The sequence below is a fragment of the Hypomesus transpacificus genome, unplaced genomic scaffold (genome assembly GCF_021917145.1).
Source record: "Hypomesus transpacificus isolate Combined female unplaced genomic scaffold, fHypTra1 scaffold_216, whole genome shotgun sequence".
Lineage (NCBI taxonomy): Eukaryota > Metazoa > Chordata > Actinopteri > Osmeriformes > Osmeridae > Hypomesus > Hypomesus transpacificus.
The window spans coordinates 76,877-102,748 of NW_025813754.1; the positions used below are offsets into that span (position 1 = coordinate 76,877).

Here is a 25,872-nt window from a genome sequence, read left to right on the forward strand (position 1 = left end):
CAACTCCTCGCCTGGGCCCACACAACCCTAGCATCTGGTCACCCTGAATCACGCGCACCCTGCAGGCCTTACAAGGGAAGTATTGGTGGCAGAAAATGGCATCTGATGTGCGTAAATACGTCTCCTCCTGTTCCATCTGCGCTCAGAGCAAAACTCCTCGACACCTTCCCTACGGTAAGATCCACCCTCTCCCAGTGCCGCAACGACCTTGGTCTCACCTGTCGGTGTAAAGTGCTGTGCGCCGCCAGCGTATACAAGCTGATCGACACAGGAGCACAGCTCCTGTGTTCAGACCCGGAGATCGCGTATGGTTGTCCACGCAAAATCTGCGGTTACGCCTGCCCTGCCGTAAATTAGCACCCCGGTATATAGGGCATTTTAAAGTCCTGAGGAGGTTGACTGAGGTAACGTACTCCCTCCATCTTCCTGAGCACTTTAAGATCCATCACACCTTTCATGTCTCCCTCCTCAGGCCGGTGGTGATGGGTCCTCTGGATAGCGGCGTCCCGCCGGCCGTGCCGCCCCCTCCTTTGGATATCGACGGGGATCCTGCCTATCTTGTCCGCGGGCCCCTGGACTCCCGACGGAGAGGGGGTCGATTGCAATATCTAGTGGAGTGGGAAGGCTACGGACCTGAGGAGCGTAGTTGGGTCCCGGCACGGGACATCATGGATCCTTCCCTCATCAGGGACTACCACCGTTGTCGTCCGGATCGTCCGGCTCCGCGTCTTCGGGGGCATCCTCGATGCCGTTCTGTCAGGTCGGCTGGAGCCGCCCCTGGGGGAGGGGGTACTGTTACGTCTGGACCAGCGGCTCCCCGTCAACGCTCGGATTCGCCAGAGTACTAGGGCGGCGCTGTCAGTGCGTTGCGCACACCTGTGTTACCTTTTGCTCACCTGTGTTTGATTATCATTAATAGAGTATATAACCTGGGTTTTTGTTCTACTTGGTTGTCGGTTATTATGCGTTACACTGTCCTGTTGTGTCAGAGATTATTATTTGTGATCCAGATTATGTGCCTCGGTCCGTGTGAATTCTTGGAAGGTTATTAAACGGACCGTCAAATCTGCACTTGCGTCCTCATTCCTGCAACTACCGTAACATTAAAAATGTAATTAGTTTTCGTCGACTAAAACTAGACTAAAACTAAGAAGGATTAAAATGACTAAATGTGACTAAAACTAATAAGCATTTTCGTCTAAAAACTAAGACTAAATCAAAAATAGCTGCCAAAATTAACACTGCAACTGTCAAGCAGGCTCAACAGCGCATGTGGGTTGCAAAAGACGAACTTCTCCCCGTTCTATTACTCTTGGAGTGTCATTCAGGTCATCATATATCTCTGGCAACTGGATTGCAGGGCTTGATATTAACTTTTTGAGGCTCTTGGCCTTTGGACAAATACATTTACGTTCACTTGTCTATGCATAAAAGTCACTTGACCCCGATACCCTTAAATAGCCTGTCCAAGTGATCGGGCAAAACTAGCCTGGCTAACGGAGGTCGCTTTCTCAGGCAAATGACGAATGAAATAGACAGGTTAAAGAAATCCGAGATTCTGGCTATCTTCACCAGACTCGTATCTACATTAGGCAGTCCTTTCTGACGTTTCTGGTGTAGAATGGAGTGAAATACAACATTGTGCACACTGCCAGTGAGCGAGTCTGACTGAGGCTAACTTCAAAACAGTGTAACTGGGATGTAGTCTCACTCAGATTGCCAGTTTAAACAAATCAGAAAAATTATCGGACCAGCTGACTAAAAGCAGAATTCCCATTTCTCTTGAAAGCTGCCCTGCTCGACTTTTTAAATGTAGAATTGACTGTAAAAGTGTAAAATTATTAACTTTGTGACATGACGTGAAGACATGGTTGCCGCTCGATTATGCGGTCTGTACCGGGCGACATTCTCACTCAAATTTCAAGACTTTCGTGACCCAAATAAAAATTCTGATGCGACTGATCATTGGGTAATCGCTTTCTCTCTTTTAGGCCTGTCCTCCTCGACGCTTTTGGTCTTTTTAAATCTAACTAGGCCTATTTGTATTATCCGTGTGGTCCTTTTGCCATTTAAAATGCTATCCTTTTCCGGTTTTCTGCAGCCACATTGCGCGCGCATCCCGATTGTTAACAAGCAAATAATTGGTCTATACCGCCTGTAGGAAAGACCGCCCCATGACAATGAAAGGCCTTATGATATTGCTCACCATTTTTATCTTACGCATTAAGCCTATTTAACAATCCCCAAAATCATAAGGTTGTGGATAATCGGCATTACATGACTAGCCTACCATAGGTTTGTGTAAGCAACAGTCTGAAGTTTGCCCCTAACTATCACAGATACAGAGAAAGTGAATCCTACTCTTTAATTAAAATGAGACGGTGTGCCTATGTAACAATAGTCAATATAATTTAGGGTTGTCCCAATCATGTTGCCTGTCTCAACTTTTAATAAATGTAAGTCGGAAGAACTTTCCTCTTAGAACCATTTTTCTGTATGTTAGTAGGCTACTTGATCTCTTGTTTGCGCAACAATTTTTTTTTAAGGGACAGGGTGTCTAGACAACCACGTGATGGGGCGCGCCAATGCGCACTGGAGCCACGATTAGAGCATAGAGTCAGAAACAGATAGCGAGCAAGGCAAGGGCACTTCAGTTATTCGTGTCATTCGTAGGCTAGTCCTTTTCTGAAGATCGCATCATTTCTTTGTTGCCAGTCAAGTCGCTTATGTCCTAGACACGGTCTTTTCATTCAATATACGTAGGTGGATTAATTTACCAAGGGATTTCTCATGTGCCACTGTGAGTAAAACGGACGTAACCAAGAGGTTTTTGCTGTTTTCAATCGGATACGCCACTACTCAACTCGGAGTGCAGATTACCGTCTACCAGTTCTAAGGCTCAGTTTTGGATTCCCTTGCTGGTTTAGTATTCGCTCGTCTTCTCCTGCCTCTACTTTGAAATCAGTTCGGAAAAACACATGAAACAGACCATATAACACAGCTTCATTCTCGGGGTCAACAATGGATTATACTTATTAAGACACAGGCGAGTTTCGTACATGTAGGCTATACCTTTAGAATTTGATAGGCTACTGTTTCAAAATTCAAGTCTAATGACTAGTGACCTAGTAGACATAGCCTCTGTGTACGGCATATGGTTGCAATGGTTTTACGAACCCATACTGAAAGAAAGAAGAAACTGAAATGTGTTTATGGAGGCTAGAAAGTATTTTAACAGTAGGCTAGTCTACAGCACGAAGGGGAATTGTCAAGTAATGATCAGTGCAGCTATTTTGTAGGATATTTCCCACACTAGCTTCGAAACATAGCTTCTGCAAAGTATCCCTGCAAAGTCTTTAATTGACAGATGATTAATTAATTTTTAAACAAAAGGTTACTAGTATAGGGACCTTTAATCCTACCCACTCCCCTCAACCATCGTTTTTTAAAGATATAAAGACTGGCGTATGCTTCAGATTGTCTTTGCAGCTCCAAATCCCAGTTTTTCCGTACAATAATCTCAGGCTGCTTGTCATTGCCTGGACTCGGACCCCGGAATCTTCATGATTTGCGGACATCATGCTCGTTTTTTAGCCGGGAAACCCTCTTCTCGTCCCGCATGTTTAGGACCAAACGATCGGGGCTCGTCCGGCGACTCTGGAGGAGCCGTGCGCCCGTCGAGGGCGACGAGGAGACGGATACACGAACGCATGGATCCGGGGGTTGCTGTTTGGGTAAATCGACAAAGGTTGCCAAATGTAATGCCGGGACGGAAGCTGAATTAAAGGCATTGACCCACTCGATACTGAAAAAAATTAAAGAGAAACAATTAGAGGTGCTCCTGCAAGCGGTGGAGTCGAAGGGGGGTGCCAGGAGCCCCTGCCTTCTCCTGCCCACCAAAGTGGACACCAAACTGGGTCAACAGTCTTATTCCCTCCCTCTGCTGCTCTACAAAGTGTTCAGGTGGCCGGACCTCAGGCATTCCTCGGAGTTAAAGAGACTATCTTGCTGTGAATCCTATGGGAAAATTAACCCAGAACTCATTTGCTGCAATCCGCACCACATGAGCAGGCTTTGCGAACTCGGTAAATATATTCCATTGTTTATTATTTATTCCTGATTTGATATAAATGTTACCATTCAATATTGTAGGCTGTACACAATTCGGTTATATTGACTAAATCCCGTAGGCTATTTTCTGTAATAGGCTACTGGTGTCTCAGGTGAGACTTAGATTATTCGGAATAACAAAGTAGGCCTAGGAACAGTTATAAACATCATCAGCATCAGGATACGTAAGTGGGATTTGTGATATAGATCTTTCATAAGGGACATCACTTTCATATTATCGTTTTTTACCAATATATGCAACAGGCCTACTTCATGTGTATCAACTATTTGATGAAAATCACTATAATGAGGTGTGTCTGCTGATTACATTAAGAAGTTACGTACTCTGTGCTTAACATTGTTTTTTATTGTTTGAGCTAAGAGTAGGTTTGCTGTTACTATTGGCTTCAACCAAAAAAAACTGAATAGTCAACAAAATGCTATTACTCACAAATAGACAATGCTATGTCTGTGTTGGGTAGGCCCACAAGCCTAACAAGCACAAGGCAGGGACATTTTAATGTATCTCATCTCTATAGGTGTCTGCTCAATAAATTAAGAAAGAACATCAGCCTATGCATGTTCATGTAGTCTTAACGTTTTGCAATTATTAGATTTTAAAAAAAAATGTTGACTGATAACCGATCAGTGAAATGATAGCCTGCATAATTTCATGCATGCATATCTTGTTTAAATTAGTTAGATGTTACTGAATGTTTCATCGACTGTCTGGTCTGAGTTATTTTGCAGTGATTGGAGCGTCCTGTCCTGAGCCAAAAGAGGCCCGTATCTCACACAGGCCGAGACGTAGATAGCCGCGAGACTGGCGCCAGGCGCCCCTCTGTTTATCTGGCTGCTAAATATCAAGGCAATCGCCGCCTTGCTGCCCTGCCCACAGTCTTTGCTGCTAAGACAAACAGTTTCCCAGAAGAATGCCAACTGTTATCATAGGTTTCTATCTTCCCCCTTTCTCATGCTCTGTCTTTTGTCTGCCATTCTTTTTAGAGTCTCCTCCTCCCCCTTACTCCCGCTACCCAATGGACTTTCTTAAACCACCTGGTGAGTTACAGTTTGTTGACTTATTTATATATAATGTTTTGCCTGAAAAGTATTGCCTTAAATGTGCATTGCTTTTTGCAATGTTGTATTTATTCAAATTCAACACAGAAATCCATTGAGTCTACAGTCAATTCTTTCCTACATGTAAAAGCCAAAAGCACTTTAAGAGTACCCTAAGAGAAGTTTTACAATCGTATTTTTTGCTCTGACCTCAAGATAAATCCTGTAACGACACACAGGAGATGAAACGCCGGCTCATATTCACTGGCGTTGTGTGTGTGTGTGTGTATGTGTGTGAATGAGAGAAAGAGAGAGATGGAAATCCTCTCTGAAATGTTGTGATTTACGATGGTCTGAGCGTGGCACGCCTGGCTGCCAGCACCCAGTAATAGAGTGGACGGGTGCCAAGGCCCATTCCAGGCTGACTGGCACTATCTCCGGTGGTTGCCTGTACAAACTTCTTTGGCTGAAGGGAGGTGAGCTGGCAGGACAGATACACAGCAATGCCACCTGAGTTTTGGGAGTGTCACTGCTGTTCGTGTGTGTGTGTGTGTTTTTGTCTTTATGTGTCCTGTTTGCTTTTATACAAACATGTATGCCAGGTTGACCTTTTTAAATGTCCTTCACCACGAATTTGAAATATCTCAATTTCATTGTTACCATGCGATTGCTAATCAGGTATTTCTGTTGAGATGGTTTATGACTCTTCATTGTCATAATTGTATTATTATGGTCACTTTTAACTTTTATCATCCTCAAGACTTCAGTTATGCCTGAGAAAGCCTGTGGTATTGTTTATGAGCAATAATACAAAGCCAATCAGGTTTTTGATGTTGCGTTGTTGATGCAATCAGATTCAGGGTTTCACGACAAGACCCTGGGGGTGGACGTAATAGCCAGGTGGGGAAAGGAGCAGGGGTAGGAAGACATCGTTCGGGAGGTGACTTCCTTTCGAGGATGCTCATTCAGACTCCATAAAACATTTACTGCATTTCCTGCGGCCAGGCCAAGGTGGGTAACTACCACCACTGAGTGACGGGACGGATGGCCCTCTTCAGGGCCCGACTGACACCAGACACTCCATCTGTTTTGGTGTAGCTTCTACACAACCAGAGGAGGAAGTCCCCCACACACCGGCACCCCCCTGCCTATCCCCCGACAAAAACAATAACCAGAAACAGACCCAAATCTCCGCTGACCAGGAGTGCTCTGGAGAGGGAGAAAGTGTCTTTTCATTGAGTGGATATAGGAAGTTGTTTGCAGCTGTGATTCTTCGAGGGCTTTTCTCTAAGCCGAGAGAGAGAGACAGAAAGAGAAAGGAGAGCAGGGACAGATATTTATAGGACAATGGAGCGTGGCCACATAGACAGGCTCAGTAGCTGGGTCATACACATTTGGACACATGCACATACACATGTGCACACGGATCTGTGTTCAACTCTATAATCTTTATAGATTACACAAAAGTAGGAGATGCAGATGTGTGTGAAAGAGAATAAATGTTTCTACTTAGGAAACAGGAATTAGGGATACGTGTCAGAGCGTCTGCTAAATGACTTAATGTCAGACAGCCAAAAGTGGTCCACATGAAAGAGGCTGTAAAATGCTAGTTTGTCTTAGCACCCTAGAAAATGTAGCAGCCCCCCTACCATCTCTATATTTATTTCCCTTCCTACCCCTCCTTTTCTGTCTCCTAATTGTCCTCACTTTTCTCCCTCCATATCTTTCTCTCATCTCTATTCTTTCTCTTATCCTTTTCTCTTTCCTTCTTGCTCTCTTTCTTTCTCTCTCCATATCGTCTGTTCTTCCTTCGCTCTCTCTTTCTCTCTCCCTCGTTCTTTCTTTCCCTCCATCCCTCTGATCCTCTTCTCTCTGGGCAGTCTGAAGCACCTCCAGCCAAGCTGTGGTCACTAGTGAATCATGCCCAGGAAAACCAGCCCTGCCTCCTAGCAGCCAAACAAAGCCAAGAAGGCTTCACCGTGCATCTCGTCAGGCTTGCCACATGTGTGCATTGCACACACACACACAAACCAGGGAGTTCAAAACAATACACAGTATGACCAGACATAGGGGTAAGGTACAGATACAGTTCCTTTATGAAAGAAGCTAAACGTCCCGCGGTGGTGCTGTCACTTCGGTGCTATCCTGGGTGTGTAGAGATGTGGAGGGTTAAAGCAAGGCATTTTTCCCAGTTGGCAATAGACAGCAGGCCATTAAGAAAATGTACTGTAAACAGCTTCAAGTTTGAGCCTATTTCCTGTCTGGGTCATTGTTTCTGCTTTGATGGAGTGTATCCTGCTAAACTGTATATTCCTATTAGGGCTGACCAGGCTGGCGGACACTTTCTCTCTTTTTTTTCTGGAGGTCTATTTTCCTCCAGAGATGTTTGTTTATTCTGGAATATGTTCTCGTAAATGGAAGAGAGGATGGAGAAAGGACAGCATGAGGAAGGGTATTTGTTCCACCCACCCGGTTATGGTGGTGGCCATGTCTGGCACTGCTAGTTCCATTGTCAGATTGCGATGCCGGTTAGGGTTTTCCTGCGTGACTGGTCTATCACAGGATAGATCATGACTACTCTTGAAGATACTGCTCTTAGGTTGCATTACAATGAGATTTGTTTGTGTGTAGCCCTCGATTCAGTGAACGTTTTCAGTAGACATTGATTTCACTCCGTCATTGACAGACTCACAGATGCACACCCTGTGGTCATGCTTACACACACTTACAAGTCTCTTTCTGTCTCTCTCTTACCTCCAACTCTCGCCCTATTCAGATTCTCCAGACTCTGAGCCTTCATCTGCCGAGACAGGGGGAACAACCTACTCCGCCCCTGTGGGGCTCTCAGGTGAGAAAATGTCCCTCTCCACTCTCTTTATTTTGATGTTATGCAGTGGATTGAGGGGTCTATGCACCCAGTCCTTAAAAATGAAGCCCCCCTACTTCATCTCCTTTCATTTTGCACCATGCTGTTTTGTGTAATGTAATCCAAACCAAAAAAAGAACTCATGGTTTGGGTAGAGTTGTAGAGAATAGTGTGTTTGTTTCCTGTGTGTGCACACAGTAGTCTGGTTTGGTGGTTTGCTGTTGTTGACTGTGGTCTATCATTTACAGGTAGATATGACGTACTAGGCATCTAGGTAGACACATCCATTGCTCACAACTCTTTTTGTTCCGTTGTTGGGTCGGGTGTCATCTCACACTCCCTTCAAAGGCCAGGATAGCTGTGGAGTTGTGTGTAGTCAGCTGCAGCTCCCTTTGTCTCTCCTATGTTCCTCCCTCTAACACATCCTGTTCCCTGAAGGAGCGAGGTGTTTCTGGACTGGCCCCTAACTCCATATTTTTTTCTTTTAGAGCAGGGCTCTGTCCAGGGGCGAGCGGACAAGTTGGTGTTTATGAGCATGGGTGAAGGAGAGAGGGAAAGGAAGAGAGACAGAGACCATACTCTCTCTCCCTGCACTGTGCCTTAGTCTCTAGGTCAATTCAGATGTTTCTCATTATGGGGATTTTGAAGGTTGGTGTGCTAGACATTTTCCCTCTGTGTTTTGTAGAAGGGGGCTGGGTTGTCTAGGACTTCAGGTGTGTTTATTCCATGTTTCTTGTTACTTTCTTTTGTGAATGAAAAGTCTGCTGGCATTACCCCTGTATCACCTCTGTCCCTTTCCCCCCCAGCTGAACTCTACTTTTCTTAAAAAAACATTGTTAACAGTAAAGCAAGGGGATGACAGGACAGTGGAGTTCCCAATCTGCACTCAGGATAGAAAGGCATAGAGACTAAAGGCAGGCAAGGAGGACAGGGCTTGGAATGAACTTTTCAGCATGTACGAGCACCCACTGAAAATGTTCATGTTGTCTTTTCAGCTCTTCAAATTTTGAGCGTGAGTTAACTCCATGTCACGTGACAACAGAGTGCAGTGACATTAAGTTTAAGTAAAAAAAAAAATCTTCATTAAAGTTAAGAACATAAAGATGAAGTTTAACTGTAATGTTGTATAGAAAGGTAGACCGGTCACTGATCAGCTCACAGCAGGCACATACTGTGCAGTAGATTAATTAGTGAGCGTTTTGTAAAGAAATTAAAACAGGTTGCACCATAAAAATTATTTGCACTCGCACAAATGCTCCTAAATATATTTTGAGGTCGCACAGATACGTTTATTGAAGTGTATACAACCAAAAGGGTCGCAATTTCAAGCCCTTAAGGATTATGTTCTGTTGTCTAGGGCTGTCCCAAACTAAGATTTTCTTTGGTCGACCAAGACTCGACTAAGCACTAATCAACTACTCGAAATTTAAAACGTTTTCTTTTTCTATAAATGTCACAACGTTTTTCATCAAACCATTTTGTGTGATGTTTTACATCACTGTTTTAAGAGATAATATGAAAGAAATACATATGTAAGAAGGGAGATTGACAACTAGACAAACATAAATGTACAAACATTTTCGCGATCTGACTCAATGTAGCTGCTGGACATTCCAGATTCAGCCGCTATAAAATAGGCTATAATAATAAGCCTTGTGTCACTAGTCCTGTTGTTACTGAATGCCAATATAATACAAAATACCTGATTGGTTATTATTTATTATCTCTTACAATGTACTACAAATAAAAAATATTGTTTGGTTAACATGCAAATCAGCGCGCTATTCACTGCCTGAAAAAGTGCAGCATGCAAACTTACGTAGAAGCCGAGTGGGGAACGGTGCAACAGAGAAAGATTGTGTTGTCTTGGCCGAAGAAGATAATGTCATTCGATTTGGATTTGATTCTTATAATAGGCATTATTCATTTTTCAACCCAGCGCGTGATGGCATGAGCGAAGTACGCCAACTTATGGTTTTCAGGTGGTAGGCTACATCATATTCAACGTTGAACTATGAAAAATAAACCGTTGTTTGCAGAGTTTGCATTCAACGTCTTTCGAGCAAATGATGATGTAGCCTTCAATTGTCTGCTGTTTCCTTCATTATCAATTGCTTATGTCATGTTGATCAAAATATATTTATGTTGGTTCTCTTAAATTGTCTTACCACCACAAACATCCAGACATTTAGTTAATCACATAAGTCATTACATGCACAATGGTTGAGCCAGTCGTCACAATTGTAGGCCAAATTCACCATACAGTGCTGTATACAGTTCTCCCTAAGGGGTGTCCTTTGTGCTATGAAGTGGTGTAAAGTTGTCTTGTATTTTATGTATCGCATTCACATAAATAAGACACCAACCACCGGCCTAGGAGGCTAAATTCGTAAAAACATTGTTCCTGTCGTAGGCTATGCCCATTTGCGGTTCGCTATATCCATACTTCAATTTGACCGAGGAGGCTAAAGTGGTAGGAATAGTGATCTTCATTGTATGAAAGGTTTAGGAATTACAACCATTTTAAAAATCATAAATAACATTATAATTTTGAATACTGAGTTGAGAATCATTGTCCTTTGTTGACTGCTTGAAGTCTGGAACCCATGGACATCTCCAAATGCTTTCTTTTTTTGTGTTGCTTTGCCAGGCCTTTACTGCAGCTGTCATGTTGTTTGTTCTTTCTGCCTTAAGTTTTATCTTCAGCAAGTGAAATGTATGCTCGGTCGGGTTGAGATAAGGTGATTGACTCAGCCAATTGAGAATATTCAACTTCTTTGCCTTAACAAACTCCTGGGTTGCTTTCACAGTATGTTTTGGGTCATTGTACATCTGTAAAAATGAAGCGCCGTCCAATCAACTTTGCTGAATTTGGCTGAATCTGTGCAGACAATACACTTTAAAATTAATCCGTCTGCTTCTGTCTTCTGTCAAATCATCAATAAACACTAGTGACCCAGTGCCATGCATACCCATGTCATTATACTGCCGCCACCGTTTTTACAGATAATGTGGTATGCTTGGATCATGAACTGTTCCAAGCCTCCTCCATACTTTTTCAAAGAATGCTGTTCCAGAACTGTTTTTTTTTGTTAATTTTTTTTGGCAAAATCTGGCCTTTCTATTCTTGAGACTTATGAATGGTCTGCACCTTCTGGTGCAAACCCTCTATATTTGCTCTCATGAAGTATTCTCTTTATGGTAGACTAGGATAATGATATGCCTACCTCCTGGAGAGTGTTCTTCACTTGGCGAGATGTTGTGATGGGTTTTTCTTCACAATGGAAAGGATCTTGCAATCATCCACCACTAGTGTCTTCCTTGGACGTCCAGGCCGATTTTGGTTGCAGAGCTCACCAGTACCTACTTTTTTCTCAATGTACCAAACTGTTCATTTGGCCACAATTAATGTTCCTGCTATCTTTCTGATTTTTTGGGGGGGGGGCAGCCAAATAATGGCCTGTTTCACTTACATTGAGAGTCAACTCCAGACCTTTTACCTGCTTAATTGATGAAGAAAAAACAAAGAATAGCCCACACCTGTCCACAAAACAGCTTTTGAGTCAATTGTCCAATTATTTTTGGTCCTTTGAAAAAAAAGAGGGCTACATATTATAGAGCTGTAATTCCTTAACCCCCCCTCAAATGTTGATGTGAATACCCTCATTTAAGCTGAGAGACTGTACTTTAAGCCCATATTTATTATGTAACTCTAACTTGTGTCAGTGTCTAAATATTTATGGTCCTAACTATATACTGTATTTGTCTCTTTCTGCTTGGCCAATCATAAAAATGTTTTGTTAAAAATAATACTTTTTACTATATGCTGATTGGTTAGTTGGGTGCTATAAATATCAAGGATAGCAGCAAGAAAGGTGTGTTGGGAAGTTTCTGGACAGTTGACAGCCTCTTGTCACATCTGGTGGTTAGGTTGTGTTTTCAGTTTTTGAGCGAATCAAGGAGAAAGAGTTATTGCATTTGACATTTTAAGTTTTAACATTAATTTGCATTCCAACATTTGTTTTTGTAATTTGTTTTGCTTTTTGGGAGAAGGGGCGGTGTTGTTGGGTTGTAGGCTGTTATACATAGGAGCAATTTGCTTCTGTATCACATCTGGCAAATGCACATAGCTGCAGCAGCACTCGTGTCCGGTCTGATCACCTTGCTGGTTTTAGCCATGCATAGGTTTTTGATTCGCCCAAAAATAGTAGCACCAGTGAGTCTGATGATACTGGTTGTGGTATTTTTTTCCAGGGGCACTCTCACCGGTGTCGCACTCGCAGACGGCTAAGCATGCGCCTTGCCCCAGCCTAGTTATCCCCAATGCCGCTCCCAGCTTGGAGACAGCTCCAGTATCGCAACCATCCCGCCCAGTTCACTCCATGTTCCGCTACCACCAAGCCGCTCAGAACAAAAGGGCTGCGGATGTTCATGAGAACCATCGTCTCAATAATAGGCACCATCACAACCTGTTCTGAAATCCTTTCCTATTAGGATGTTTGGTGTGAAAGGAAAGTCATTCACAGCAGCACTGTTTCCATGGATTGTTTATGGTGCCTCTGTGGTAACATGATTGATCATTGTGTTCATGCAGATAAATCTTTCAATCAACTGAGGCAGGGGAGCAAATCCAGGCCACTATTTGTGGATGGCAGTGCCAATAAGGATAAGCAACAATACAGACTAACCATACAAAGATCAATGAAATTGTTCTCAAAGTTTCTCCCTGCACTAAATTGAAGCTTTAAACTGCTAAAATGTAAAAAAGGCGTTAGTACCCCCTACTAAAGTGGGCTGGAACTGGGCCTGGATGGGGGCCAGGGGTGGGACTCAGTGGCGGGCGAAAACCCGAGTTTGGATGCTGTTCAGTTGTAGTCTGCTGTTTGTAGCTCTTGGCCTCTGTGGCTCTCTGCTCCATTTCCTCCTCCCCCATCTCCTCCACCACTTGCTCCTCACTGCTCTGTGTCTTTTCAAAGACTGCAATGGAGGTTGGAGCTTGTCAGAACACAAGCAAACAACATTGCTAGTTACTGGATCTATGTGACACATACAGGTATCTCCATTTACAAGAGACTGTGTGAGCATGTGACAGAAGGGGTTCAGTGTGTACTTTGGGATGGGCACCAGCCAGGGTTGAGGTCAGGGGCTGAGGTGTTGTATCTCCTGTGTATATGTGTTTATGTGTGCGTTCAAGGGCCATGTTACAAGGGATTTTCTGCATGTGAGGAAGGCTTGGGGAGCAGTGGATGGAGGTGGCCTGGGGGGTTAGCAGGGGTGGGAGACTGGGTGGTATGCCTGGTTGGTGCCATTGCAGAGTGACAACAGAGTACCTGTGTAAGAGGATCCGTGGAGGCCCACTGGCGTCTCACCCCTATACCCCCACACACCCCCGGCACTCAGACAGGATAGGATGAACTGCTGGCGGCCTAGTTGGCTGAAATCCCACTGTCACACTGCCACTTCCTCCCCTCAGCAGGTTAAATATAGGTTGAGGTGTATTATTATACAGATAGATAGCCAGCAGGCCAGCCAGCCAGCTCAGAGCAGGTCAGCAGTAACACAAGCTACTTGTTGTCCAGTGTTAGCAAATGCTATATAGCCATTCTGATGTCTTAACTGTCTGTACTGGGTGTCTGATTCACAGTGAGTACAGAGGTTACTGGCTGGGCTATCAGATTGGGTTGTGAGGTCAGTAATTAAAAAAAGTTCAATATTTTCTTTAAACCCAGAAAGCAAGTCATTCAATCCAAACGTTTATCCTTTTGGTTCATTTTTAAGTACAAACTGCAGAGTAGATAGGTAAGGCTGGTTAGAGCCGATTTAACAGTGCTCCCATAGTCCCCCTCCACATTCCTGTGTTGTTTGGGTTAGCAGAAAAGGAAAGGGCCACACAGGAAATGACATCATGTCTTTGAGGAAAAGGCATCTGACGGGGAGGCCCGGGAGGCAGAGGTGGAAAACAAACACAGAGAGAAAAAGTGGAGTATGACGTCTAAGCTAAAGTTAAAGGGCAATGCAGATTGATCATAATGCAAACCTGACTTCTTGTTGAACTACAGATTTTCAGTCCCGTTCTTTAAGATATGTTTTACTTTGCTTTGTTTTTCCTCCTTCTGGAGGGGGAGAAAATTGCCTTTTGGGCTCGACCTAGGCATCTCTCTCTCTTTCTCTCTGTAATTTCGAAGCAGCTCGTGTTGCCTCAGTTCTCTCTCTGGGCGAGCATCTTTCATTTCTCCCCACTTCCTCCCTGAGACACTCACCCAAGCCAGCTCTTGGTCCCTGAGTTAATTTAGGTTTTGGCTGTTCTTTGGGTTCCGCACCCTGAGTCATTATGTTGCATGAATCTAAACAGCAAAAGGAGAAAGGGAGTAGGAGAGAAAAACAGCCCAGTAATCCTGCAGTGATTCTATGTAGGGGCTATATGTTGTACATGTTACCCAGTGGTAGCCACCATAACAGAGCCATGAGGAAGACTGAGAGGTGTACTCTGAGATTGGAAGAGCTACCTGAGCCCTATCTGGGCTCAGACTAGTTTGACATATCCATACCTAACCTAGCCTATCCTAGCTGGACTCTTACTAGCCTAGATTAGCATCACTTGGTTCAGCCTTGGTTAGCCTAACCAGCCTAGCTGTAGCTTGATGGAGGTTGGGCCTGCATCCGGCCCTAGGTCTGTAACAGTTGGTGGAAGGCCTAGAACAAGATGGCCATTGTTGAAAGACAGTGTTTTTTTACATACAACCACATTGTATGAAAAGATTATCAAAACCAGAGAGTCAGATGGCTGAGCGGTTAGGGAATTGGGCTATTAATCAGAAGGTTCGATTCCCGGCCGTGCAAAATGATGTTGTATCCATGGGCAAGACACTTCACCCTACTGGGGAATGTCCCTGTACTTGCTGTAAATCGTTCTGGGTAAGAGTGTCTGCTAAATGTAAAAGGGAAGTAGGGCTAAAGTCAAGGGATAGGGTGTGGATGGTGGTCGGGAAGGAGGTGGACATTCCTGATCCCTTCTGTGTTTTTTCAACCTCAGCCTCAGAATTATCTCTGCAACATGCTGCTATTTCCAACCACAGCAGGACGGCTAGTCAGCCAGCCAGCCAGTTAGCCAACCCATTCATGTGTAGTCAGAGGATGAAAAGGGTCTTGAGAGTGATGGCACCCATAGCTTTCATGCCTGTCTGTATGTTTGTCTGCCTGACAGTCTCAATAGTGGCATCCATGAGTAATTGTCAGACCGTCTCTTCTTCACAACTGTGTCTCAAGTCCATGTATACAGCGCAAGGATAGTTCACACTCATTATCATAGGCATTAATCATACACTTATTACTATAATTTGCAGACAGATGAACAGACAGCAAAGCTCTTTTCTGCTCTCAACTAGCCCGACTGGTTGGTTGCCTGCCTGCCTGTCCCAGTACATGCTGGTTCCCACGGAGATTGCTGACACCCAAGTTGTAGAACAATGCAGGCAGTTGTTCCTCATGTGGTGGCACTGTGTGGCACTGCTCTCAGAGACATGGGCGGCACTCTGTGGTTTCTGTAAAGAGATGAATCCATTATGACATCACCAGTGAGGGACACCCACCCCTCACCTTCTCAGTAAAATGCATCATCAGGCCTTCCTCCTACCAGCTACCATTAGTCACTGTTTGTTTACGATCAAAAGGAGAGCGTTGGCGGTGTCCAATGATGTAGTTCTAGAATTTTGCAATGCCGAGAATCGAACCAGTAACCTTCGGAATACTACCCTAATTCTTTAACCGCTCAGCCACCTGACTCCCAACCATCCACTCCTAGAGCTGGGGCCTGTTTCTGCTTTGTGGACCAAGCAAACAATCTGACATTCACATTATATAATGCTACTTCCCTAATATTCAAATTTACTTCATTAACTGGCTTATCCCTTTCAATTTTTGATGTACCAAGGCCTACTCCATTCTCTGAACTCCTATGGATGCAGTGCTCGAATGGTCGGGCTTGTTTTAAAGGACTTGTTATTTCATGTAGAAGGAAATTAGCTCAGCCATAAGAGACAGCATTTGAGTTTTCTGAATGCCGTCTGTTTAACCTTCTGACTGAAGACACCAAGTTGTGATTGTTAATAAATCAATGCAGGACTTGAAATGACAATTTTTACTTGGTAGCACTGGTGCTTCCAAAGTTAGGAACGCCAGCAAAAATGTAGGAGCACCAACCGAAAATATTCATGTAGTTTTATCAGCTCTTCAAATTTTGAGCGCGGTTAGCTCCCTGTTACGTGACAACGTAGTGCAATGATAAGGAGTGATTGACGGCTAATTTTAAGAAATCTAAAATCTGCATTAAAGTAAAAAACGTAAAGATGAAGTTTAACTGTTATGTTATGTTGGATAGAACGGTAGTAGTTTAATGCAGGGTTTTTCCTGCATAGAGAACATTTTGGCGCGCGCCAAAGCTGTTTTCCCAAGAGCCAATGACAAATCCCGAGCGCCAAAGGCAAAAAAAAGTTGCGTGCAATACATGTCAGCGAATATGTTCTCAACAGAGTATGTTTCAAGTAGGCTACAGCCGAACACTTGTTCTGTTTTGATCAATAGGAATCGAGTTGATGAGCGTGTCTTCTTGTCTGATCAATATGCAACTGTGACGTCAGAATCGACAGTGGCCACTAAACTGTCGTTCCGCTGCAAGGTCCAGTCCGACGTGCACAAATACACCTGTACAAATGCAAATTAAATTTAGTTTTTAAGAAAGTTCTAAGAGCGTTCTAGAGCGCCCTTAGAACGTTCTTAAGACGCTCTTAGCGTTAAGAGCTTCTTAACGAATCTGGGAAATCCGGCCAGTATATAGTGCAGTGTTTCTTCCATGGCTAAATTTCTGCCGCCACGGTATCAGAAATCAGGCTGTACAAAATGTTAGGCCGTCTATCAGCAGTGATTGTTAGAGTGCATGTCGGAGAATTGCACGGACACGCGCTTCACACCGCAGTTGAGATTGCGTATGTGCGTCCTTGAGAACTGTGAGTCGTATAACGTATGTTGTAAGTTCATTTAAGCCTGTTATTGTAAAAGTCTATAGTTCTTGCAAATTTAAATCAAGTTAACTGGTGATTATTGTTGTTTGTATTCTTCCCCTGCTAGCTAAATTGCACGTCTATTGCTATTGCTGCCCTTGCTCAATTATTAATTGGCAGCATTTATGCCATTTAAAACATACTTTATGAGTGTAAGGTGTCTTTAAGTAGCCTAACTTGATTGCTTTAGGGGAAATAGGACGAACATGTGTGTGTGGGGGGGGATGTAAAATACCTGGGAATAATAATTTTTGGAGCACCGAAGACCCATTTTGACCCGGGAAAAACCCTGGTTTAATGATTGAAGGCTAATTTGTAAGAAATGAAAAGAGGTCGCACCACAAATGCTCCCAAATATACTTTGAGGTTGCACAGATACAATTTTGGGAACATAGGCAACCAAAATGGTCGCAATTTCAAGCCCTGCAATGAGAAAGAATGGCCTCTGGGGCTTATGTACAGGCCAGAGTCTGTCTGCTTCTGCATTCTGTTACTTCAGTAAGTAGAAGATGGACAGACCATAGAACAAATGGAATGTCTGAGTTTGACCTTGGCCATCACTCCCTCCATCTTCTGGAACAGACTTGCCCCAGCCTGAGAGGGAGAGAGAGGGGTGTTGAGACAGCCTGGAAAACACAGACAAGGGCACCACCCTCCAACACCAACCCTGTGTCTGAAGAAGATGGGCCATTACATGGTTTGGCTGGCAAAATGAGAAGGAAAACAAACACACACACACACACAGAAGGTCACATGCTTCAACGGGCTTTCCATCTCTGTTTACCTATGATAATGTGAACTAAGAATTGAAATTTGAACAGACAATGCAGAATTTTTCTCTGGGGTTGCAGGTAATGTTGCAGGTAACGTTTCTGTGATTGTGAATATGTGTATGCAAGCGATCACTGATGTCCAGGAATAATTACAATCTGGAGTGCGTGTGTTGAGTCAGACAGAATTAATCATTAACTTTTCCAGTCTACTCCACTGTTTCCAGCCTTGATGGCAAGAGCTGAGTCCGATTGCTGCCCCCCTCAGCCCCCATCTAGGCACAATAGTCTCAGCTTGTCGGGCTGGTGTCCACTTCTGAAGGCAAGATCCATTCAAAAGGCTGGCTCTCCCACAAACAGGCAGTGGAATGGAGCTAAATGGCCCGCATTGTCAGGAACTCTCAATCAAAGGACAGAACATGGCTTTTCTAGACTTTTTAGTGGGCTTTGCTTAATTGTCTGCTCTACACTTCTCAAAATCATGTTACACGGTTCAATATTATGCCAAGTAGAAGGTACTTGGTATGAAGTAAGGATTCTGCACTTTTAGGTAATGTAGATGGGGCAGTTTTGGACATTTGAACGCTTATAATTAATAAGATTAGGGACATTTTAAAGGCATAGGGACTCGCATGGTTGTAACTTGTGAAGGCTGAGGGGGATGGATGCTGGGGAGCTGGGTGCTGTGTGGGAGGGGGTTGGGAATGGAGCAAAAACCCCAGGACAGGACTGGCAGAACAAAGAGCAGAACAGATGGCAGGAGGCAGCAGACAGAGAGTAGGGCTGGGATATTAGCTGGGAGGAGAGAATGGTGACTGGAGGGAAAAGACCGAGGTAGACACTGGAGCTCAATTGGTGGCTGAGCGCTAAGGGAATCGGGCTAGTAATCTGAAGGTTGCCAGTTTGACTCCCGGCCGTGCCAAGTGACGTTGTGTAGGCACTTCACCCTACTGGGGAATGTCCCTGTACTTACTGTCAGTCGCTCTGTATAAGAGCGTCTGCTAAATGTAAATGTAGCTCAGGACTGAAACGTATGTTTGTCTGTGCCTACTCCCCCTGGATGTGTGATTGCTTGACCCCCTGGAGACATACAGACAAACAGACCACAGAGTCCCCAGGCAGCACAAATGGGATCCAGAAAACTCTGAGAACAATACCAGCTACCTACAAACACACACACAGATGCAAACATTCTGTGTGTTTTTATGCCAGTGACAAGCCTGACAAGCTGACTTTGTGTTTGTACATGTGTGCATTACAGCATGCATATGTGTGTATGTGCATTGCAATTTAGTGTGGGATTGTGTGTGTGTCAGATGTGGGAGAGACATGAACACACAGGCAAACTCTGCCTTTGTCTACAGCCTTCTAGGTAGGCTGACACTAGGGCTGCAACTTACAATTATTTTAATAATCGATTAATCTGTCGATTCTTTTTTCGATTAATTGATGAATCTAAAAAAAAAAAAAAAAAAAAGCTGTCATTTCCAACCCTTTATTCAAAAACAGAACTGACAGTGCAAATTCACAGTGCAAAAAATCTTCAGAATGTGCACAAACAGGCACACAATGTTGAAAAAGTTATTAATATTAGCGTGGATTTTATGCTATTTTCCAAGATGAGCAATTTATTTGAGTTTTGTTTAAAACTTTATTGAAAATTGAAAGGTTGTGGAAGTAGGCCAGACTTTATTAGAATAATATGGTGTACAAAATAAGATTTTTTGACACACTAATGTTTTGAAAAAAAAATTGATTTGCGAGGATTAAGCTATTTTCAAAGATTAGGGATTTTCTGTCATTTTATTTGAAACTTCATTTAAAAAGTAAAGGCTGTGGAAGTATACCAGACATTGTTAAGATACTCTGGTGTCTGTTTGAGGTTTTATATTCCCTAAAAATATTATAAAAGTTTACATTTTTTTAAATGGTATGGGTTGTTTTCACCCGGTCCCTAACGCAATGCTGCAAAGTAAAGTCTTCTGAATGTGAGACGAATGTCGAATATGAAACTAACTTCACCTCGGTCAATCAACACACTTTTCCAATGTATTTAGTGTGAAATGCTCCCACACCTTGGATGACTTGGGTCGTAGCTACTGATTTCTCTGCCTCCGCCATGTGTTTCAGAACGTTACTCAACAACGTTTCTCCGATGGCCTTTCCTCTACCTCCGCTCCGCGTTCAACAAAACGTTTTTTTCAATACTCAAACACCTCTGCGACTTATTGAGTGGTGTAATAGTCGCGCGACACAACAAATCGATAATTACATTCGTTGCCAACGCTTTTAATAATTGATTTTAATCGATTTAATCGATTCGTTGTTGCAGCCCTAGTTGTCACTGCATTATGGATTGAGTATGTAGAAACTGAAAAGTGTCATTGCAGTCGGTGTTATCCGTTAAAGGGATGCCCTTAGTATTTGGTGAGCCGTAAAATCAATTCTGACATTTTCTAGTGTTGACGAACTGTAACTGTCATAGAGATGGATAGATACTGACACTGCTTTTGTTTGAGAGTGGTTTTGTTTGCTCTCTTGCTATTTCTCTCCGCTTGTTATGAGGCTTCAGTAATAACACTGTTACTTGTGAATGGAATGCATATCTGGCCCACTGTCTTCAGAGACTCAGGTATACAGCCCCCCAATTGTCAATGGTTCACCATCGCCACATCATCGAAAGGCTGCAAGACTTCCAAGTGGCCAGGCACAACTACAGGCCCCATCAGACATGTTCCCTGGGATTCGTCTCTCTCGAGGGTGGGGAGGGGGGGAGACAGCAAGAATACCCTCTGTTCCTCTCTACCTACCTCTCTCTTTTTCCTACTTGGTTCCTAGAGGGAGGAGGGCTCTAAGTCATATGATGAATACCTCTGTGGTTTAAGGCTGTGATGACAGGCTCAGACAAGCAGGCATGTAATGACCTCTGACGCCAGGCACTGTCTCTCCTAGCAATAACAAACACAGTGCAGAGCGGAGCAGGGGCGCTGCAGAGTGCAGGGGTGGGGGTTATGAGGAAAGGGTAGGCCAGTAGGCCCTCCCCAACCTCTCCACTGACAATAGGGATAAAAATCCTCAGAAACAGGACTGACACACAAATGCACAAGAGGCCTTGTCTTTTGTTGCAGCCTGTGCTCCCTTCTCTCCTTGCTTAGAGAAGCTTTTATTTGGGGGGGGGGGGGTGAAACACCAGTGTGTCTTTCCCCATAGCTGGAAGAAATTTGATTTACAAAAATGTTTACAGTCAGCTTTACAGTGAATGACTTCAAAGACAAAACCAAGTGCCTGTTGCTTTATGGAAGACATTTTTCCCCTTTTCTTCTTTTTTTCATCTTCTTATGAAGGGTAATAACAGGTTGAGCCAGCCCAGGGAGACTGGGTTGAGATAGTATACCATTAACATAACTGAACTGTAGCCTCCGTCTCAGCCTTAGACAAGGCCTGGCCTGGCAAATTACGGGGTACACTCCCCTGCCTTAAAAGATGAAAGAGGTAGAGAAAAAGGCGGATGAGAGTATGGGGAGGATAGAGGGGGGAGAGAGAGAAGAAGGGCTCTTATAAGCAGAAGTGTTCTCCCTGTGACATGTTAACCAGTTAATATCTCTCTAAGAGATGTTGTCTCAGAGTTGTTGTGTGTTGATAAAAGCGTTCTTGATCTGGTGAGCGCTGTGTAGGAGATTATTAGGCTAAAGTTGAGAAAGAAGATTGAGGAAATGTCAAATGCCTGTCTTTCTCTCTTTCAATCTCTCACTCCCTTGTGCTCCTTGTCTGACTGGTTCTCTCACCCTCCTTCATAGATGTTGCTGAGATCCAAATTTGTACACAAAACCCTCTCTCATTACCACTCTCTCACTGTATTTCTCTCCCCTCATACATCCATGTCATGCGTGGTTGTCCATTGACAGGCCTGTTTCCCCTCCTCCAAAAGGTTACCAAACCATAGTTCCCCACAGAGGAACCCGTTCACCTCATGTTGTCTGTTGTACTTTGAAACCAAGCTCAGTAAGTTGCCCTTCAGCACTGCCATTACCTCTTTTTGTTTGGCATTAATGGTCTACTTACTATACTGCCACAATTAAAGACATTTGGAGGCACAGAGTTACAGAGCACCAGTTGCAGGTGTCATTTTACAGGTCTTCAAAGAATCCTCATTCTCTGGCTCCATTCCCTTTCCATCTTGTATTTGACAGCTAGTATCTACTAATTTCTTTTGTCATCATGAGTTTGCTTGCCATAAAGAGATGTCTTGGACAGATTTATGTCTGGTTTGACGTCAGAACATTGTTTTCTGGGCTGCCACGAAAATACAAGCCCAGACAGAAGATAAGCAGTAATACTTAGACAAACAGAGGCGGCCTGGAGGTTTGCCCACTAGTGTCTGAGACTGCAGCTCTGCCTGGAATTCCATAAATTCCTGTGTATTCCTGAAAAGTAAAATTAAGGATGCATGTTTTGTTTGGCGGTTTTGGTAGCAACTTTTCTTGTTTCAAGATATTTTAACAATTGTGGAAGGAAGTGCTTTGGATTAGACATGGTGGCATGACTGTTTGGTTGCATTTATAATTCACCCACTGCATTTAAACTGATAATGTTCTGAGTTCTGTTACTCTTTTCCCCCAAAACTTACTTAACACATTTCTCTCTAACCTAACCCCTTGCTTATAATCTGTGTTTTACAACTGTAGTCGTGTCTTCTATGTTCATGGTTCAGTGTTGTAACTGCCGTCTGTCTCTCTGTATCTCTTCAGATTCGCAAGCTGTTCAGACGCTGAGTGAACGTGCCCATTGGTGCGTGGTGGCGTACTGGGAGGAGAAGACTCGAGTGGGGCGCCTCTACTCGGTTCAGGAGACCTCCCTGGACATCTTCTACGACCTACCTCAGGGGAACGGCTTCTGCCTGGGACAGCTCAGCTCTGACAACAAGAGCCAGCTGGTCCAGATGGTGCGGGCTAAGATCGGCTATGGCATCCAGCTGACACGTGAGGCGGGTGGGGTGTGGGTATACAACCGTAGCTGCTACCCCATCTTCATCAAGTCAGCCACACTGGACAACCCAGATTCGCGCACGCTCCTGGTGCACAAGGTGTTCCCTGGCTTCTCCATTAAAGCCTTTGACTTTGACAAGGCCGACTGCCTGCAGAGGCCCAACGACCACGAGTTCACACAGCAACCCCGAACTGGCTTCACAGTACAGATCAGCTTCGTAAAGGGCTGGGGACAGTGCTACACTAGACAGTTTATCAGCAGCTGCCCCTGCTGGCTTGAGGTCATCTTCAACAACCGATAGCAGCAAGCCCTGCCTTTCCCTGACCCCCATCCCCTCCCATCCTCATGTTAAAACATGTTTAAAAAGAAAAATACAAACTTTCAATGACTTGTTTATTAAATAACTAAGATTTAATTAAGTGAATTAAGAAGTAAAAATGTATTTTATGTTATAAATATATTATTACTTGTAAATATGAAGACGTTTTATATGCATCATTATTTATGTATTGTGCAATGTGTTGACAGGAAAAAGAAAATAAGATGCACTTTGCCTAATATAAATGCAAAAAAAGAAAAGCCAAAATAAATACTAAATACAAATAATTTTTTCTAGGTTGTTGTTCTGTCTCTAGAAGCAATGTGTCATGGTACAACGTTTCAGGAGACCACCATTGTACCTTATTGTAGGCTTAAGTCTTGATTCTAAACATTACATTTTCTCACATTAACATTATTGCGGTGTGTGTGTACTATGTCCTTCCTAATTATTTAACCAACCTTTGCAACTTGGAAAATGTGTTATTTTCACAAAGTAACATACTGTTACATAAATACATTCTTAAACACAGGAGGACTATGTGTGATTGGAGTACTTGACTCCCCACACAATGAGTCACCCAACAGCTTTGTAACTCTGTCTGAGCTTCTCTGAAGCCTCATCTGAATTAAGGCTGCTGCTTGTTGTTTATGTCCCAACTATTGTGAGAGTGTGACCCTTTTTATTTTGTTAGCATGCTAACATCACAGGAAGAAAGGTATAATAACAACTTTCAGAAGACAGTTGAGCCCAACAGGCTCATTGAGCCCTGCTGGGATAGTCTGTGCAAACATTGTCAGCCATCTGACAGAAAAGATTGATTCAAAAGCTGAAAGGTTTGCAGAATCATCTAAAGAATAACCAGGAAATGTACAGACAGGAGTATGTCTGCTGTTTCAGAAAAGGGCACATGGCAGTGTGGCATTATTCTTGTGAGCCTGTTCAATAAATTGGGAAAGGCAGCCATTTTCCATATAACTGTGGAGATATTTAAAAAAAAAAAACATGTTAAAGCTGACAGCGTTCACTGTTATCACAGAGGGAATTTGTCCAGGTCAGCTCTCTGCACTGGCCTTGTCTAGACTGTTTGAGCATGTGTACGCACGTGTCTGTGCTTCGTCCTGCCGCTTGTCAGATGGATGTCTACAGAGGGGATTACCACTGTAAGCCTGCTTTACCCACACACACTGTCTCAGAGACCTACATTCACCAAGACCCAGTTTCCACTCTCCCTCCCTCCGTCCTCTTTTCCTCTCCAGTCACCAGTGCAACACTTTTAGATCCTTTATTAGGAAATAGTCTGTTATAACCACATAATCTTATGGTGAAATGGACGGCGGGTCTTTTCCCGGCAAACTCACCCCTCTTTTGTTTAGAGACTCCTGTTATCCTGGGCTGTACAGAGTGGCGTAAGGCGGTTCCTTGGCAGTAGCAGACTACAGACAAGCACTGCCCCAGCTATGATAATCCCTGGCCTCAACTAATACAGATAAAGCTGTCTAGAAGCTGTGGGGGAAGTGGGAAGAAGTGTGTGGGGGAAGCGGGTCACAGATGAATTCTCTCTAAAACAGGCCAACCCCCTTTCCTCCCAGCACTAATTCCACTACTAACTATTTCCACTGAAAATGACTGTAAGCCGCAAGGTGAACCACAAAAAGTATTTTAAAAATGATTCCCGCTCAACAGTCTGGCATCTACACAATCTTTAGCTCATAAAAAAGAACGAGTCGTGCCAAGCTACCAAAAAAAAGTTAGTCGCTGAAATTCCAGTCGATTGTCGATGCGTCTATGTTTTATGCAGAACTAGTTTCTTTAGAGCGTAATAGGATTTTGGTGGCACGGTTCAACACGTGATCGTTCTATACCAATAAGGTAGCTGATTTTTGTCAACAGAGTGGCATGATGGATGGATATGGTTGGCACGTCACCTGGATGATCAGAAATCCGACCCCTGACAGTCTTTAGCATGTGATACACTGCTGCTGCAAAAGTGCCTGTGAGACAGGCAGATGTTTGTTTGTTTGTTTTTGCAGGACTGTGTTGCACAGACTTATGTCGTTGTTAATTGTACTTTGCCAATGACCATTTGTTTGTTCGTTCATTCTTCCACAAATGAAAACAACACTGATCAACCATAAAAACAATTTTCATGAAATATGATATATAAAACTCTACGAAACAGAATAAGAATAACAGATTAAGGACCCTCAGTTTCTTTTGGGTTGGCACAATTACAACAACGACATAAGTCTGTGCCCAACTTGTATGATACCAATGAATAGTAGTCATAGACCAGTTCCATTTATGTTCTGAGGCAGCTCCAAAGATGACAGAGAGAAGGGGGTCTTGTTGGGGAACTTGCCCTGGAGTAGGCTCCAGACTACTTGGAAGGTGCCATTCATACCCTGTCCCTTCAATGTGCACCATTGACAGAGTATAGGGTGTTCAGGCATGACCCGTTGAGCCATGATGGATGATCTGAAGCTCCCCTGAGCAATGTTGGCGCTTGGCTATGGGATCTGGAAAGTGTACAGGGACGCCAATGGCTGACTGAGGCTCTGCCAGACTATCCAAACAAACAGCCAGCCAGGCTGCTGGGCAGGTTGGCTGATTCTCATCCTGCTAGGCCTGAGCAGCAGTTGGTTGGGCTTGCAGGGTAGAGAGGTCCTTAATGAGGCTGATGCTTGGTTTTCAGTCTTCACCTAC

General features: G+C 43.7%; 1 protein-coding gene across 2 annotated transcripts; it reads left to right on the forward strand.

Moving 5' to 3' along the window:
* Positions 1 to 2,598: 2,598 nt before the first annotated feature.
* On the forward strand, positions 2,599 to 23,703 carry smad7 (SMAD family member 7). Of its 2 annotated transcripts, XM_047014046.1 has the most exons (5): positions 2,599 to 4,085; positions 5,116 to 5,169; positions 5,475 to 5,645; positions 7,946 to 8,017; positions 22,610 to 23,703. In XM_047014046.1, the coding sequence occupies exons 1-5, from the start codon at positions 3,620 to 3,622 to the stop codon at positions 23,146 to 23,148; spliced, it is 1,302 nt and encodes a 433-aa protein (XP_046870002.1). In that variant the 5' UTR covers positions 2,599 to 3,619; the 3' UTR covers positions 23,149 to 23,703. The 2 variants fall into 2 exon arrangements, with proteins under 2 accessions (XP_046870002.1, XP_046870003.1); XM_047014047.1 differs by lacking the exon at positions 5,475 to 5,645 and having other exon boundaries at positions 2,603 to 4,085.
* The last annotated feature ends 2,169 nt before the right edge of the window (positions 23,704 to 25,872 follow it).

Coding starts and splice junctions, on each gene's coding strand:
- smad7 (XM_047014046.1), top strand. CDS start 3,620: ATGTTTAGGACCAAACGATCGGGGCTCGTCCGGCGACTCTGGAGGAGC. Junction 5,170..5,474: donor GGACTTTCTTAAACCACCTG/GTGAGTTACAGT, acceptor TGTGAATGAGAG/AAAGAGAGAGATGGAAATCC. Junction 8,018..22,609: donor CGCCCCTGTGGGGCTCTCAG/GTGAGAAAATGT, acceptor GTATCTCTTCAG/ATTCGCAAGCTGTTCAGACG.